Source organism: Acipenser ruthenus, chromosome 18 (genome assembly GCF_902713425.1).
Source record: "Acipenser ruthenus chromosome 18, fAciRut3.2 maternal haplotype, whole genome shotgun sequence".
Lineage (NCBI taxonomy): Eukaryota > Metazoa > Chordata > Actinopteri > Acipenseriformes > Acipenseridae > Acipenser > Acipenser ruthenus.
This window is the reverse complement of record NC_081206.1, coordinates 22,892,434-22,911,563: the sequence shown is the minus strand read 5'-3', so window position 1 is coordinate 22,911,563 and position 19,130 is coordinate 22,892,434. Positions and strand designations below refer to the sequence as shown.

The window sequence follows — 19,130 nt, the reverse complement described above, 5'->3', positions numbered from 1 at the left end:
TGACTGTAAAGTCAGGGGTCATTTAGAGGTTAGTGCCAGCCGAGGGCAACCTTTTTAACTAAGACTGGGACACCCAGGTCTACCAGAGGCTAACTGGCCACTGTAAGCTGAGTCGCCCATTCACATACCTTCACATAAGAAATACAGGTAGAAACATATGTTTCATATTATGACTAAAATAGTTTTTGTTTCAGTCTGGTACTAGTATTTAAAGCTCAAACGCTTAAGCGTTTCTATGAAACCAGCCATTAGACAAAAAAGGACTGGAATCAATTTGGTTTCTAATCCCGTACCAAGTACACGTCTGAACTATTCCTATTAATTAAACAGCTTTCGTAGTGACACATGTCACATTTTAAAAAGCACAGTTGGTAAAAGAAAAGGTAGCCATTTAAGGGTCTGCTTGGCAAATCTCATAGCGAGCATAAAGTACAAGTTGTATAAAATATCAAAGCTGATAAAAAACAAATAAACAAAAAAACAAAACAAAAAAAACAACAATGGGAGACATCAATGGTGAAATGGGAAATCTAGCTTAATTTTTGCATACTTTTTTTTTGCATACATGAAAGAAAAGTTTTCTGTGTGAGACCAAAGAGGTATCTTAGGCTTTCTAATCTACCTTTGTTGTCAGAAATGTCACCCTGCCTGAGGTGCAGTTAAAAGAGGCTTCTAGCATCAAAACTAGATGAGCAAGAAAATACAGGTAAGATCCATTGTTTTAGTTATGAAGCATGTTGAAAGTGCTTGCATTTGTATACTTTTGGACATTTCAGCAACATTTACTACAGTAAACCAGCTACTATGCCAAGTAATTACTGTTAAAAAAGTAATTCAACTAAACTGATTAGTGTACTATGTAAACATTACATCACTTTCTTTACTTAATAGATATAGTATATATACAAAACTACACATACACTGTGCTTTTTTAAGTTGCCACAGTAACACACTGGGAGTTAACCGAAACTCTTTTTGCTTCCAGTGTGTTTTATCAAGAGTAAGGCCAATTGAGATTATCAGAGCCAGGCTGATAAGACTGTTTTCTCTCCTCCCATGAGCTGCTAATGGTGTGTGCTTATAACAACAAAACAAAGCTCCAGAGATGGGAATGAGGCATGCTGTGGTTGTGCTTAAACCACAGAGCGAAGAAATCCTTCTTACCCCTTTTATTCACATTCCCTTTCCATTCAAAGTAGAAAAAAATGGGCCAGAGCTATTTTACCCCCAACCATTTTTATTATTTACATCTGGTAGTCTCCTTATTATAGCTCTCTCTCCCCCTGTTCCCCTGAAATTCTCTCACACACACAGAGCTGCCAGCCATTACGGTCACACACAACCCCCCCCTCCCCCCTCCTCTCAGCATGGGAACTCCATACTGTCTTCAAACAAATAATTAAAGGCAAGGTTAAGGGGTCAGCTGGAGGTCATTTCTTTGGATACTCATCAGAATGTTTACATTAGTAAAAACACAGCTAACCACTTGTGTTGCATTCAGGTTTACAAATCAATTTAGAGCATATAAAAACGTTCTCACTGCGCTGAGCCCTTTAAAAAAATGCAGCTCGGTCATTTTTACACTGGAGTGTAAATACCCTAGGTTTCTCCGTAAACATATGAACTCATTCCACCTTTTCAACTCGTTTCCAATAGCACTAGCCCTGCACACACGAGCCACTTTAGGCTATCCATTTTACTGACGAACTTGTCCATTGGCTGTTTGACAGCAGAATTTACTGCTGTGTACAGCTGCTTATTTTTGTATGGGACATATAATACACTAACAGTGAGGTATCAATAATAGGCATCACCATGGGACCCAACTTCAACTTAGCCTGTGGGTCAACATCTGATCCTTGAGCATAAATAGTTCTTAAAAGAAATACTTGAAGAAATAAACAGATCATGTAGTTGTTAATTGTGCCTATTTATATGACATAATGTTGTCTATTTTTGTTAAGATAGCTACCTGCCTTTTAGATTTTCTTAACGGCTTATAGGTCACTTGACCTCTTAAATCCACATATTAAAAAAAAATAAGTTTCTGGCAAGGCCTGCAAATGCAAGAAACTAATTACATCCATGATGGCAAATTTGAAATCACTTGGGGATCTGCAGGCCTGTCGAATAGTCTAAACCCTGCAGCACAAACTATGATTACACAAGAGAATTTTATTAGAAAACACCATGATTATTCTTGTATATAGGTCGCACAATTGGAATTAACTAATAAACTCTCTGGGGTTTATTCGTTTAAAAAACATACTTTACACACCTAACTTTAACAATATAGATTTTTTTAAATGATGATTGCCTAAGCTTGTTGTTTGCCATTTCATTTTGTTTAAGTCAGAAAGGCATTGTTTCTGGTTAACTGACTTAGGCCACACCTGGAAACCTACCCCTGTTGTCAGCATTCCTTCTGTAAGAAATCTTCATGCCAAACCATAGTAACTTGGAACAAGGCCAAAAGTAAAGCCCTCTCATCCAACTACAAATCAAGAGCTCGGTCAGTTGTTTGACAGGTTTTGCGGAACACTGAATTTGTTGCTCCCAGTAAATGGGCCCATTACTCGAGATATTTGTTCTAATAAATTAAGCTGTGAAAGTTCATAACTTGATTTATTTAATACCATGCTATAATGTACAGCTCTGATACCAGGGGGTACATTTGCGTGAGATAGTCAAATTCTTAACTTTCCTTTTGGCTGAGATGTGTGCAACCAGTAACACAATCTGATCTGAGTATATTTTCATGCAAATCAATCTGGGTTGAACATACTTTCAGAAAAGCTGGTCTACTAGTTATTTTTTGTATATTCATTTTTGTAAATCCATTTCTTTATGGTATATCTTGATGACTTCTGATGACCAAAGAACTTTGTCTCTAAACTGTGAAATGACACATTCAGTTCTTTAATTAATATAACAATCATCAGATGGCCTTATAAAGTTCTATCAATATTTCCTCCCACAGAAATGGCAGATCAGCATGCATAGCTCATGCATGGTTTTTGCACTGCTTTAATCTCATCTATTGTAAATAAAGATAAGATCAGGGCAGATTACCATTTTTTCGACACTAACTGTTTAAGAATTGTATCACAATGTATCTGGAGATTTATCTTAAACTATCAAAAAGGATCTTTCAAAGCTACTTGAAAGAAGGGGAGGAGAGAAACACAGTAAATGTGCTCTAGCTATTCATATCTGGGATCTTTCTTCTTTAAGATAAAACATGAGTCAAGAGACATATGCTGTAGCACATTACCTCACTCTGGATTTGATTTATTGCAGGTGTGAAACAACGAGAAACTGAATCACTTTAGAAGTTTTTACTAAGCTAGCTGACATTAAGATTGCCATTCTGTTTACATAGTTTACACAACCCTTCTCCAGGATTTTTCCTAGCAATTCCAAAGTTCCACTGATCTGTTTTCATTTGTTTCCTTTTTTTAAAAAATTATTCTAAAAAAGAAGAATACATTTAACTTGAAACTAATTTCCGTTACGCTCACTACACACAAGCATCAAGACCTGAAGTCTAAAATAAGAATGATGTATTTGTTTTACAAACTGACACACTTTAAACGAGCTGTTAATTGAAATAAATCAATAGCAGAGTATCTCTCATAAGATGGATAACCTGCGTTTTGAGAAAAATTTTACTTCACTTGGGGGGTTAACTCAAGATGCAAATCATCTTTGCCTATGTATCACTTTACACCTCTTATGCATCATATTCCATTCATGCCAGTGTTGAAGTGGTTCAGCTAAACACCTAGCTGCTGATAAATCCAGTGCATGCAAATCGGGGGCAATTTAGTTGGTTTTCTGAAACACCAACATCTTTGGTAATGATTCTGTTATGCATACAAAACCCCCTGGAAGACTGTAGAAATGTCCAATGGAATTATACCAACTCCTCAAACCACAAAGGTGCATTGCCCACATTAACTCCAGTTGAACCTTGGGCCTTGCTCTCCTCAGCACCTTAGGAAGTTAGCTGCCCTGAACTGTGTGGCAGCCCAGCTGTTTGTTGTCTATCAAACACCTAAAGTGAACAAGCAGACCAGCAAGACCAGCACGCCTTTGATCTGGCATGGAGCAGCTGCTGATTTATACAGAAGGACTTTGTTCTTCCGTTCTATTTTACTTTCTTTCCTAAGGCACAACCACAAAATCCAGCAGAAAAAAAAACTGTTCTGTTCTCTGCAACATCAACAAGCTCTGACAACTGCAACAGGGTTTTTCTTGGCCTCGACAAAGCTCTCAGACATCTCCTTTGACGCTTACCTTATTTTTTAAGAGATATGGTAGTTATTGTTCAATTCAGCTTCTGTGAAAGGAATGGACTGTGGCCAGCAAGCCTCAGGCATAAACACACCTGTATGAAAGGAGCCTTATTGTAGCAACCATAGACTTCTAACCTGCACAAGCACTACCAGTTCTTGGGTTCTGAGAATTGAAAGCTGCAAACTCCCTAATGGTAAATCCTGGCCAAAATAAACCTGTTTCTGTATCTGGCTTGTGCTACCTTGTATGCGCTAAGAATGTTGTTGTTGTTGTTGTTGTTGTTGTTGTTGTTGTTGTTGTTGTTGTTGTTGTTGTTGTTGTTGTTGTTGTTGTTGTTGTTATTATAAGTAGTAGTACATTTTACATAATTTTAAAGAACGTTAGTATGATGTTATTATTTATGTATTTCTCATCAATTTATAACACAACAACTATAAGGACTAAGATATCAGCAGTTGTATCAAATTAATCCATTACCCATAATAAATATTGCTCTGAAGTGATGGGAAAAAAAATTAAAAAATGCTTTCCTGTATCATCAGTTATGTTTTAAAATAGACAATAATCCATTGCAATGAGCTATCCTCAGTCTAAATACACTGCGCATACCCAGTCTGAAAACCCTTGAGGTGAGGTCAGTGTGTGGGAGGGCATGCCCTACAAGTAATCCTGTCATTCAGGAAAACAGCAGTGATTCAGGAACGCAGCCCAAAACGTCTCAATTATTACACTTATTGACTCCAGAGAGAACTGCCGCTCTATCATTACTGTAGACAGCAAACAGCCTGAGCTGTGTGTTGGCCCAGTTAAAATTACTATTTGCTGTGCAGGGTCAGCCAGCCTGTTCTCACAAACCAAAGGGGGTGAAAGGAAGAGTTCCTTTCCCTTTCTTCCACAAAGGCTGCTTGCAACAAGCCTTTTGTACAGGACCAAAAGGAATAGCAGGTAATCTCTGCTTTCCAGTGCTCCAAGACTAATCTCAAGACACTATCGCAAATAAGGATCTTGTTTTTTTTAACTACAATAATCTAGTAAGAGATTCTGCCTTGGCGGATATTGTCAGATATCAAACAGGCAGATTCAGGGATTAACAGGCGGACTGATTTATAATGACAAGGAAGGCACAATATTTCCAACAAAATTGACTTTCCATTGACAATATGTTCAAAGAAACAGAAGCGTCTTCAAAAGGTGGCCATACAAATGTCAAGGTAAATAAAAGAAAAATCAGTTTTGTTTGATCTAAACAGCAGGTCACAACCTATAATAGTGAGTTTTCTCTGGCTATAGCTAGGCAGCTGTTATTCAACTGTAAAATGCTATTAAAGCTTAGGTAGTACAGAAAAAAGTCGCTATTTAAATAGATAATAGGACGTTTAAAAAATAAACCTAAAAGTTAGTAGTAGTTTAGCACTGTTAGGTACTGTACTAAATGGTACATTAATATTTAACCTTTCAACCATAAGGGAGTGAAAAAATTAAAACCTTAAGCTAATGTCATACGTAGATGCAACCGATTACTGTGTTTTGGATGTTACGCGATGTTGTTCCTCTAATCCAAATGAATACTGAACATTAACAGTGAAACAAGCTGCTGCTTTGAATTGCCCTTTAAATCATGCATCCCTCCAACACTTAAAAACACACATAGAACTTGGTATGTGGGAGATCAAACTAAACAAAAGTGCAGAAATAAAACGTATTGTCTGCAAAGTACCAGGTAGGCTGGCAACATTTAAACAATGAACCAGTCACCTTTGTTTTCTTCAACAAAATTCCCATGAGTTCAGCATTGCATTAGCATCAAAGGCTTTGAGGCTCTGTCACTTTCGTAAGGCAGCAGGATTAGGGTACTGGAACGTATGTATACCTGTACACTTTTATCAGTCAGGATCAGCATTTGGAGGAATGCAAACTTTATGTCTCTTTTGCATGCTTGCTTATTGTTTCTCAAATCCCAAGGCACAGTCTGTAAAGCCGTGTTGTCAAGATGGTGTGAATGAAAAGAGATCCTGGCTCGAGAACTGCTCTGTCAGTTTTGTCCCTTAGGCTACAGAGCTGGGTTTGCAGAGTCTTAAAGCATTAGTAGTGTGCATTACCTACTCCATTTTCCACACCTGCCTTCTTACGAATCATTCTCTCATTTAACCCTTTGACTACTCAGACAAGCGTTACAGCTACTTAAATTAAAAAAAAAGAAAAACGCTTTCAATTCATTCAAACATTTGTTTACTTGACTCTGCTCAGAAATGTTAAACATCACCATTAAATTGAATGAAATCTGAACCTTTTATTTCTTACTCTCTGAGGTCAATTAACACATGATTTCCTATTGAACATCTATTCAGAGCACATTCCACACTTCAATACTAATTCAGCAGGCAGATTTACAGTCATATTTTTGTATGCGATTTGAAAGTATACATTTTAGGCTAAACCATAGTTCCTTGGAGTCAGTTTACAACTTTACTCCATGCCTTCTGCGCATTCTGCTTTATCAAGAAGAAAGTAAGCCAACATTCCCCAATGGCAGTTTTAGCTGTAGGGATAAAAGTTTCCTCCCCTCACTGAAACCTGCTTGTTCTGAAGCTAAGAACCTTGTTAAAAATGTGAAACATTTATAAAACTGCATGGGGCAATTTACCTGTATGCAATAGCATGTGCTTTTGCACTGAATTTATATTAAACAATTTGCACTTATTTAATACTTATTCATATTTAACTATAACCATTGTGGAACAAGCCACTATTAGTTTTGTTATTTTACTAAGCTAATGTGGGAAGCTAGATTTTGTTGCGGGATGTGGGGTTTATGTGGTAAAATCACAGGCATCATTAGCCTGGTTCTTATTCCAGAAGTGTCAAGGGACCTCTCATATCTCACCAGCTTAGATGACACCTTAGTTTTAGGTCTCATGCTAAGGACGGAACCTCAGACAGCTGAGTGCAACCACCCCCACCCATAACACTGTGTTGCTAATGAACATATTATGAGAGGTGACAAACTAAAGTGTTACAATCACACTCAAATAAATTCATAGATATACTGATGACTTTGGGCTATGCGTAGTAACATGTTCTTGGTGGAATTAGAAAAAAAAGCCTCCAAAGTTCGAACACAAACAATGGCTTTAAATGAAAACATCATTGTCATAACAAGAGCTCAATAAATACTGCTGTGGAAAGCACCAGAGTTTTCAGATTGGCAATAGTAATATTATTGCCAAGGCATGCATCATTTTTCAATGTTATTAATGTTATTAATATCAATTGAGTATAATATACTTTGTTCAGAATTTGACACAGTTGACAAGCGAGACCAATCGATGCACAACAGTACACTGTGAAAATGTGTTCATAATACTACTACTACTACTACTACTACTACTGCTACTACTTGTACTACTACTACTACTAATAATAATAATAATAATAATAATAATAATGACAGAATTTTAAGCTATAGAATAACATTACAGTTTCTACACAAAAAAACACTCCCGATAGCAAACCTGTCAATACCTATAATACTTTAAACAATGGACCTGATGAAACACTAAACAAGCACGTTCTAACAAAATTTGAATATGTGGCCGGGTCACAGGGTCACAGGTATTAGCCACAAAGGAGTGAAGGTTTGAACTCCAAACAGCCTGGAGGACGTTGTCAATGCAGGTTAAGTCACCTGGTCACCATTGTGAAGAAATCCTGGCTATTGGTGCTATCACTCCCCCGCCCCCCATTCCCTGGAGTAACCTGTCAACATCTGAGACTCCCCTAAACAGCTCACTCTTAATTATTTTAAATCGTTTTGTTTTCTTTTTCAGGGCTCTGTAGCCTTTAAAACTATTTGCTGTATCAGCAAAATAGCAAGGCCTGCTCCAGACAGCTTTTCCATGTTTTATGTGTACTGTACTTACCCAATCGTTAGTTCATAAGAAAGAACAGATATATGGCATGCTATAAATAATGGCTGGAATGTAAAACTGAATTGATCTGTCTGGCATTGCTATCCAGTAATAGCGCTGGCAGAGGACAAGGTTTGAACTGCTGCCAACTAGCACAGGTCCAGCCAGTTTTGTCTGTGGGGTTGTGCCATGTCAGGCAGAAAGCAGTCTCAACTGGACTCCCACGGCTCAGAGCACTGTCTACTGTTTAAAAACACTGCTATCATAGAGAAAAGAGCTACATTTCCAGAGTGGTGGGATAAGACAGAGCGGTTTATGAGAGTGTAATGTTGTTTTAAAAAACACACTTCCACTGGTGATTCTTCTGAGATGCCTATTGGACTTATTAGACTTTAAGTCTTTAATTAGCCTGTAAATGTGCAATCCTCACAAAATGAAGGACCAGTGGCTAGTAAAGAGTAGCTTAAGCAAGGGACTTCCCTGTAGATGAATCATGTGATGCATTTTCATACAGAAAACAGGCACTGCATATCAGAGTGCATACATGGAATACATTTCGCCTTTCGGACCTTGCTTATGACAAAAAAAAATAATAATAATAAAAAAAAAAAATCGCAAAACGGTTGCTTTGATGTGGTTTTTGGCTATAGCTCTGGACGCTGATAGCCAAATAAATAAAATAAAATAAAATAGCCAATATATATTATCTGTGCTATTTTTCTCATTCTTTGCTATTGCCTTTCTTGAGCTAGTGCAGGTTTTCTTAAGCACCTTTGAGGCATTATTTGAGGATATATGTTTATTGTGTCCTTTCTTTAACATTGGCAGGTTATGTCCTAATATTTGACAAATATTATTCCAATATATTTCAAGAACCTACCAGCAGACCTTTATATCTCGACAAGCTCTAAAGTAAAATGGAAGCTCATAAACAGAGGCTTGACTGTACAGACTTTGCATTTTATCTTAAAGCAGTTCCCTTTTTTATAGCCCTGGCCTTCCCATCTTAGTGCTCTGAGCCTGGGTCACAAATCTTGCTGCTATTCCAGTGTGTGACATCTTTGCTCGTTTGCTGCTGCTCATTAACAAACAATACTGCTGTGAAATTGGTTTAATGACAAAGTAATAAAATTGCTATTCTGCTCACAGATTGCCTGAGGCACTCTGAGCTCCTACAAGGCTTACTGTGGGTACCAAGATGCATTAAGCTGCTTATTCATGAAAACTGCATCCTTAAGTCTTTCTTCCCCTTTATTTTTTTTACTCTATACCTGAAAATGAAATAAATTAACCTACTTTTTTCCCTTTTCTTTTTCTGAGAACTGGATTTCCTACAGTATATCTAAAAAACAAGAAAAAAAGCACACCCACACAAATTCTCATGCCTTCCTTGTTATTCAACCAACCAGCTAATAAAACCTAGTCCTTTTAAATCTGCTCCACTCAGTGCCATTGTTATTATTATCACCATGGCTGTGTAACAGTTAAGAAAATTGGTTCATTTTTGTATTATTAATAAAAGATAGCAGTTTACCTTAAGACCATTTTTGTGGGCACCTGTTTTTCATAATGAAGTACATGTTTAGAAAAGTGCCCTGTTTCCATTTGTGTGAGGCCCAGACCTGACTTTCAGATTTACTGCTGCCTGACAATGATGAAATAACCAAACTGGTTATTTGACAGGTGGATCGGCCCTGTTAATTACACACAGACATCTTAATAGTGTCAAATAAGTAAACAAAACAGAAGTCAATTCGAGACACGCACAGTGGATGATACAATTTAGTATGTGGGAGACTTAATCAAATTCAAACAACCAGCCTAATTAGTTTTGTAATGATATGTAGACGGGCATCAGACGAAGATATTAAGAACAAAAATACAATTTTATCCAAATACATTGAATCCAGTTTTACATGTAACAAAGATGTAATTACCGTTGCAGTGTCACAAATCCAGATCAAATTAATTTAGGGCTGGGCCTTAGGATCAGACAACAGAATCAATCCTCCTAATTAACTGCCAATTAGTAATCCCTAAATGAGGAGGATCAGCCTGTCTATACTGGAGAAGGCTGCTACGAACTGTACACTGTACAACTCTTTTTGAGTTATTAGATCATGTTGGCCTGTACTGTACCTAGGGTATTTTTAGAAAGCTAAACACGCAATGTAATTGTTTGCATGGCTTGTTCTGCATTGACAAAAGTGTCATTGTATCTATCAAGGTCGTAATTCAAAAATAAAAATGTGACACATGCTGTGGTGATAGAACACGGCAAATACCCCACAGTTCTAATCTCAAAGAATTTAAAATTCTGCAACTAATAAATTACTGCCCTAAATGATTGTCGTATGTGCCAGTTTTTATTGTATTTTATGTTTGGAAAGTTTTACTTTTTTATTTTTTATTTAATAACAGGTTACCGTGTCCAGTCAGCAAATACAAATAAACCACTAACCGTTTTTAATTTTAAATTTTTTTTTTACTTATTTAAATCCCTTTCTAAGATTATTAACACTGTTATGGAATAAAAAGCATTTTCTCAGGTCCTTTCCCGTCCTTTAGATTTTCTAGCCTGCTTGTCCCTCTTTGCCACTAACGAGATCTTTGTAAACTAAAGCTGCTCATTTTCCCTGCCAACTAACAGTTTGCAAGGCAAGCACACTGGGCTGTAAGTCACTGAACTTAAGTGTTCCTCTGCTGGCAAATTGATAGCATACTTTTATTATGTGTTGAACAATGACTACTGGGAGCAGGGGAAAGATCCTCGCAGCTCTACACATAATCTAGTTGACTAAATGAAACACGTCCATTACATCAGTGGGATAATGAAAGCAACAGCAAGTGTCGGCCAGGACAATAGCATTTCAGTTTTCCGATGTTGTCAAAAGAGCCTGTCATAAATCATACCTAAAGCTTATTGAATATCAGGGGCTGCGGAGTGTGCAGAGAGCAGCAGTGTGTGTTCGGAGCTTGTGACGCAGGCATATTCCTCATCACGTGCTCCATATATTCTACAAGCTAAGGTCACAGCCTGTTTCTATGGATTTTAATGAGTCACTTATTAGGCTTGTTTCTTAGGGCGTATTATTTTGTGTATAGGAGGTTCCTGGACTGTGACTAGGATTAGATGTATTCAGTACTGTAAGCTGTCACACCGTACCTTTTTTTAATTTTTTTTTACAGCTGGTAAATACTTGAATATTGAATATCTTTAACCATTATTAGATTTTTTTTTACCAGACAGGTTTACATTAAACAAACTAAAACAATCATATTAGATGTATCAGTACTGCATATAGCTTTAAATTAAGTAACTGTACACAGTATGATCACAGCACTGTATAGTTTTCAATTTAATATATAGTGAAATATGCTGAACAGTGCTGCTTTTCATAGGATACTATGAACTTAAGTGTTCCTCTCAATAAATACATTCCACTATATATATATATATATATATATATATATATAAGGCTAGGGTGCATCAGTCAACAGCACCAGGGCAATAATCACATCTATGGTGGTGAGCAGGGTATGTCTTACTGTGTCAGCATTAAAGACTTGAAAGGATCTAGTCAGGGTCCATTTAGCCCAGACTGATAGACTAACATAAAGGTTTGAAATGGCAACTACAGCTGGGACCTGCATGTTTCCAATTGCTACCTAAGCCAAGAGACACCATTCTCTACAGCATAGTGGTCAATTTACTACCTGACCTGGTTTTAACATCTTGATGATAACACAAATATACACAAAATGATCTTCTAAACCTGTAACAATAGAATTTTATTTAAGCTGTAAAGGTGACTTTAATGTGTCCAGTTGTGCACAGTGCACATTGACTAAATGGCCATTTCACCTGCAGTTGGCAGTGTTAAGCTCTGCTAGGAGCTGGAGAATTACAGGGTAGCTTTAAGAAAACAGCTAGCAATGTCTGCCTGTGAGTCATGCACAAAGGCTCAACATTGTTTTTGCTCCAATGAAATTAAAACAATAGAACAGGAAATGTGACTCGATAAAAAAATAAATAAATAAAAAACTCCTCCTTTGCTTTTCACAGTTGTTCTGAATTACTGAAGGAGAGTAAAAATAAAGTCAGTGTTTTAAAATAGACTACAAACTAGTGTTAAAAGGCTATTCTTTATTAGGCTTTTGATACCACATATTTACTAGGCTCTACTGTACTTTAGCAAGCTTTGATTTTGGTAAACCACAGTACATTTTTACAAAGAAGCTGTCAATTAGTAAGGCCACAGATTTCTGGTTGACTGGCACTTGTTAACTGTAGTGGATTTATTTTAATTTGTTTAGCTTATCAGTAAGGGTGGTTATATAACACAAGCAAATGTATGTATTGTGTAACATCAGCAAATCCCTTTACAACTGTTGCTAACCTTCTGTTTACAGAATACACAGTTCTTTCTGCTACTCTTTCCTCTAACAACAGGCGCTGAGGTGAATCCCAGGTAAACACTATGGCTTTTGGCAGCCTTGCAGGAATGATGCGCTGCCTTTTGACACAAACACAGAGCTTCCTTGTGGCCTCTCCAAGACACGATTGTGCTGGGAGACAAAGCAATGATTCAGCATATCCTCTCCAGGGGCTGCTGGAAACACAAGACGACTGCCTGCCCTCTCACTGTCACTAGCCAATAATTTGCCAACATCAAATCAAAGGGAAGCAGCTCACAATGTTGAGGCCACTGGCACTAAGCAGTGCTGAGTGTTTACCGGTATGCCTATCAACAGGAATTCCATATCCATGTCACATCCTGTGCCATTCCCCTGCAAAACAAGCTGCCCTCTTCTTTTAAGTTGAAGACAAAATGCAGATTCATACCGACAATGGTGAAACAATGAACTTTCTGCCGTTTCCAGTAATGCACAACAGAGCTTGTAAAATATGGCACTGCAACATAATTATTCACTTCAGAGAGACCCATTTTGCATCTGGTTGTTTATTTATATTCTTTTTCGCTCAGGTTTTATTTGCAAGGCTTCAGGTCTTGAAAGGAACTGTGCTATGTCTCTATACAAGCATTGTACATGCAGTGGACATACTGTCAGTCTTTTAAGGTATTCTAATATATATATTCCAGTATGAATGAATTTAATGCCCCGGAATAGTGACTCTCTTATTTCTTTCAGGTTAGGAGTTTATTTCTGCATTAATCACCATGACAGAAGCAAGGCAACTCAATTTTCTGCTTCTGTAGGTAGGCGCATCACTTTCTGTATGGCACTAGGCATAGAACAGGCTGCAGCTAAGCTTTGGTTACTGGTGTAATTGAAATGCTATCCACACTATGGGGTGCATTAAAGTCAGATAACGGCAGTTCCTGTGGCCAATTTAAGTAGCTTGACTTCCCTGGAAAAAATAAAATTGCCTGACAGATAAGGCAGACAAACTGGCTAATTCTCCAGGCATGTCTCTCATTGTGATCCAAGAAAAATGAGAAAAAAATGAATCACAGAACCACAAAATCAATTGACCCTCGGGTAGCTCATCAGCCACTGAGCCTGATAAACCTAAAAGCTTCGTTAATGTCTGCCTGCCTGTATCCCACAGATAGAGCACTTTGTAAATGAACTTGCTTTGATAAATATATTAAGGAAAGCTGTGAATAAAAGGCAAAGACTTCTCATTTGTAAATACAACCTCCGCTACATGGAATTAGAATGATAAAATGGGGTTCCATGTAATTAAGTTTGTATAAGACCTGAAATCCGTGCAATACCTTCCCTGCATTTTGAAAGGAAGCTGTCAGTTCAATTAATCTGAACATCACCCCGAGAATGTACTGAACAAAATTAAGCTGCAGATAAAACCTGGACCAGTATTTTGATAAGTAATTCCTGTATCATTTCTTTGCTGCTGTGATCATTTTATTTAATCCACCACCCCCAGTTATGTGCTAAGCCATCTACAAAGGGACGACTGGCCTGACCACCATGGCACTAATCCACCATATCGCAATGTGTAAAATGGGGGGTGGTGGAAATCTTTCCTTTTTTTCCTTAAACATATCAAAGTGAATAAATGTATATCAAACAGCTGACGGCTGTGACTTATTGCTAAACACCCCCTGATAAAGTGGTGCACTCTGATAGCTTGCATCCACTGTGCAGATAGCCAAGGAAAGGGAAATACAGTGTTTTCACACATTTTGAGCATTAAAAAGGCTTCATCGCCAGCAAGAGAAAATGCCATTTCAAAATGAAATACTCAGTGTACATCACAGAGGATTTCAATGTACTCACCAGTTGTTTACTTGTAAAATCGTGAGTCCCGTGTCTTGGGCTAACTGTTTTTTTTGTTCTTCAGAGGGGTACGGATGCTAAGGAAAAAAAAAAAAAAAACAGAACAATTGGTTAGTATCTTCATTTTCATTTTGTATTTATTTTTTTGTCTCAGAAGTGTTAACGCATCAGTTGGTGTACACGGATAAGCCCGGAATTCCCAATTCTCGTGAAAAAGATGGACATCTCTCTCTTGTGACATGAATTAAACCAAGCTCAACTAGATACACAGATTTCTCCCAGATTAGTGCTTTATGAAAAAGGAAGGTCTCACCACTACCAGTGCATATAGGTTCCTTTTTTTTTTTACTATTTTAAATTTAAAGTTTAAAGTTTCTCAGGATCCTCCATCTCTGAGGACCTGTCTACACCTGGTTTTAAAACCGGGTGGCCTGAGGCACAGTGCATTAAAGTGACTAACCCCAGGGACGTATACTAAGTGGCTGTGCTGAAATTTAAAACTAGATTCTGCTGACTCCTAGTCCCCAAGCTCTAACAACAACGCCATGCGGCCTTCACTAGTTAGCAACAGTATCATTTTCAGATATACACATAAACAGTTACAGGATGGATATCGTTTGGTAACAAACACTATGAAACGTAGGCATTTAACTGAGAATATGAACAGCATATGTATGGCCTTATTACACAATACTGGTAACTGACAACTGGAATCACTGAATCAAAAAATGTGATAGTAACATATGGCAATCACTACTCCTCACTCCCTGACATGTAATGAAGGGTTAGCAGTAAGGTTAAAAGGTTGCTTTATAAAAAAAAAAAGGTTTAAAAGCAGTTCAAAAGGTCTTTACAGTTCATTGTAGTTGTATACTTTTTCAAACACCCTTCATAAAATGCTGCTCGCTAATGTAATAAAGACATTTTAGATGAATTAACATTTTCGAGCACCCGTAATAATATACAACGGCTTAAAACATTTGAAGAATGCACGCAATTAATAATAAAATAAGCAAAAGATTGGACAAATAATTAAACTAGCTAGTGAAAAGGGATTAACTGGATTTGTACTAGTGCACATGGAGGGCTTTTAATATTCTGAAATTATTAACAAATAAAAAACTTTTTTTTTGATTGTCAGGCGCTGACACTTTTTTGGCTCGTAATCCCGGTTCTTTTTGAAAGCCATCTCTCTCTCTCTCTCTCTCTCTCTCTCTCTCTCTCTCTCTCTCTCTCTCTCTCTCTCTCTCTCTCTCTCTCTCTCTCTCTCTCTCTCTCTCTCTCTCTCTCTCTCTCTCTCTCTCTCTCTCTCTCTCTCTCTCTCTCTCTCTCTCTTCTTCCCTCCCTGGTCTTAGCTTGTAAACATTAGTAATGACCTCTGTGATACTATACAAACCACTAATAATTTTCAGTAGAGGTGGAAGAAATGAATAGGCTGGATTGGAAATAGCAGTTAGTAATTTACATTGTATTAAGGCTGCCTGGACCACTCAGCCTGCTCCTGGTCATCAATCCTGCTCTGTCAGGTGCTACACTGTACCACAATGATAAATACCCCAACCAACAGCAGGATTCATCCATATTGTGCAAGGCACATAATGAATGGCTTGCACAAACAAGAAGGATGGGAGTGGGGACGTTAAAACCGAAGATGCCTGAAGTAAGACAATTTTAATTGACCCAAGACACTAAAACATTATTTTATTCACCACCTTTTCACTATCCCAGCCTTTGACAATTAGAAATGCATTAATTCTTCCAACAGCTGTTTTACCTCCATTTACATTAAGCATTCTTCCAACCTTGGATCCTAAATGCTGTCGAATAAACTATGAATGTCAAGGTGGTAAGCTGAGATGTAGAACAGGGCAGCAGTGTGGAGTAGTGGTTAGGGCTCTGGACTCTTGACCGGAGGGGTCGTGGGTTCAATCCCAGGTGGGGGATTGCTCCAGTAAAAACCCAACTGTATAAATGGGTAATTGTATGTAAAAATAATGTGATATCTTGTAACAATTGTAAGTCGCCCTGGATAAGGGTGCCTGCTAAGAAATAAACAATAATAATAACAAAGAATGTAATCTCGAAACAAAGGGCATAGGCATTTTTCTTAATGAAGAAAAAAGAACGTAAAAATACCTAGTTGCTTTTAATGGATTACATTTACCAAGTTGAAAACATCCACTCCAACATCCTGAAATGAAATTGACAACAAATATACAACAGTCTATAAACAATGACATTGAGAAACTGGTGGTTTAACATCAAAGCCAATAGTCTGCAGGGATTGAACAGATATGTTAATAATAGTAAAACTGTTAACAATAGTTACTCTTGCCTAGGTTATTATATCTAATAATAATAATAATAATAATAATAATAATAATAATAATAATAGGATATTTTACATAAGCTTTTGGCTTTGGAATGTGTTTTGTGTGCTTGCTAAATTACAGAGTGTAATGTGCTCTCTGTTGCCCCTGTAGAAGCTGAACTTCCAGGAGAAGTAGATGCTAGAATGTAGCAGCAATGATGATAGATCACTTCATCAGTGTGGAGCCAGACTGCAGTGAACACAGGTCAGAGGTTTAGGTGTCCTGTGAAACCATTCCATGCTAATGAATCTTTTGAAATTGTAGTCTTCTGTTTTCATATAATAGTAATACAACCGCCCTGGTTTGTAATATTTTTTTTTATCACCTTTGCCTTGACTTGTACTGTACAAAGGAGGCTTGTGCATTTTGCATGTTTATTAAATCTATTTATCTTTCTTTTAAATCTCCTATTTAATAAATCTTCCACTTAACCAGGAATGAAAATAATTTTCTTTAAATATTAAATAACCTCACGCATATCAATCTTGCAAACTTTAAAGCAAATATATTTCAATTTCTTTGTTTTATTACAAATAGATTTCGATTTGCACACTTTAATATTTTCCTATGTACCTTTTTTATTATTTAGATTGCAATTGGTTGCCTAATTTTATTTTATTTGCTATATTTTTTTTGTAATCTTATTTTAACATTGCTTTTCTTTTCTGTTATGAAGGATGCTATTAATGATACAATGTGTTAAGTGGATAATAAATAACAAGTTGGTAACATTTTTACATTTTTTATGACTGCTATTTATATTTAGGTTGATAGATTAATGACTTCTGGCAAATGGGATAGGGAAATTATGCAATTATTTAATTTTCCTCTATTCACTTGATTCATTATTTTAATTAATGTTTGGCTATGGCAATTTGCACTTTGTTTTTCGGCTTCACCAGGGTATTCAGTGCTTCCTGACAAAAGGAGAAAACAGACAAGAATGACACATGACTCATTCACCCAGTCCAACTGCCTCACACTACTTGCTACACACACACACACACACACAAGCACTCCTCACTGAAGAATGCTACAAATAACTGTGCTTACAGAGTAACAATTACTGCAGCGGGCTGTGAATGGCCTCACTGGTTGTGTCTTCAGAAATAAAACAGTTATCATTTCATACACTTCAAAGGTCGCTCTCAAAACCCAGAAGCTATGTAGTGCTACTGTGTGCAGGGGCTCCCTTTGTGGAATACAGAGCTGCCCCCTCAACAATAGCTGGATTCTCTCCTGTTCGCTCTTGGCTTCTCGCCAGTTGCCTGTTTGCTTTACACTATTAATTTATGTTCACTGAGATGGTGCAAGGTTCTAGAGCAACTTTGGCTATCAAGCAAACTGTTGCCTGCAAAAGGAAAGATCGAAGGCCCCCAGAGGATCTCAGGCACACAGCTCATAACAGTGAACATCTATAAGGCTAAAAAGGAATAATTTTAAATCCTATGTCACTGAATGTACTGTAGACAGAAAAATAAGAATAAAACAGAGGGCATGCTTGCACACACAGTTCGCTCAGAGAATATGACCACAAATGTAAACAGCTATAAACAGCAAATTAAAAGAGACATTTTTTAGGTTAGTAGCCTTGTCTATTTCTGTCCATCTCGGCGGCATAAGGGTCTCTTCACAGAGGTTTGCATGCTGGGTTTCTATGGGCTTTTATTGCTGCCGGCACCAATCTTCCCATTAGGATCTAGGGGACCGAGCAGCAAACTTGTCCCTGAGGCAATTTTTTCCTAATCAAATAGGATTTACCTACCCTGCGGACAGCTGGCTAGCCTGCCACTGAGGACTCATTTTAGACTCGCCAACCAGGAATCGAACCCATGACCCCTCAAAGCCTGATTACTAACTACTATATCATTCTGTGATTCCTTTTGCCAAGGCCATCATTTATCTTGTCAGTTTTTTCATATGTAACATACAAATGAAAGGTTTATTTTATGAAGACGTTGTGTTAGGATTAATTAATTATTTATGTTTTTGCAAACAAATGCCTTAGAATTGTTTGGATGTTTCACAGCAAGCCGCTCCCTGCCCAGCAGTAGACAGCCCTGTATTTTAATGGCTATCCAATTCCCCTTCCCTCACATCCAGACATGTCAGTCAGGATGGACTGTCCACAAGGTTCAGGTCTATAGCTTCAGAAACCTGGCTTTTTCAGTTCCCACTTTTATAGCCCCTCTGTGATGTTATCACCTCAAGGCAAAAGTGTGTCCAGGTATTGTCTCCTCAAATATCCAAGTGAAAGGGAAATACCCACGAAGGCAGCACGACT

The 19,130-nt window shown here is 37.5% G+C and overlaps 1 protein-coding gene across 4 annotated transcripts in view; it reads right to left on the bottom strand.

Annotated features, from left to right (window-relative positions):
• Window positions 1-19,130, bottom strand: part of LOC117422463 (homeobox protein Meis2) — a 68,018-nt gene that overhangs the window by 6,923 nt on the left and 41,965 nt on the right. For all 4 annotated transcript variants that reach the window (XM_058991575.1, XM_058991577.1, XM_058991574.1 and 1 more), the window contains exon 9: window positions 14,475-14,551. In XM_058991575.1, the coding sequence (XP_058847558.1) occupies window positions 14,475-14,551 (77 nt within the window). The remainder of the gene's footprint in view (window positions 1-14,474; window positions 14,552-19,130) is intronic.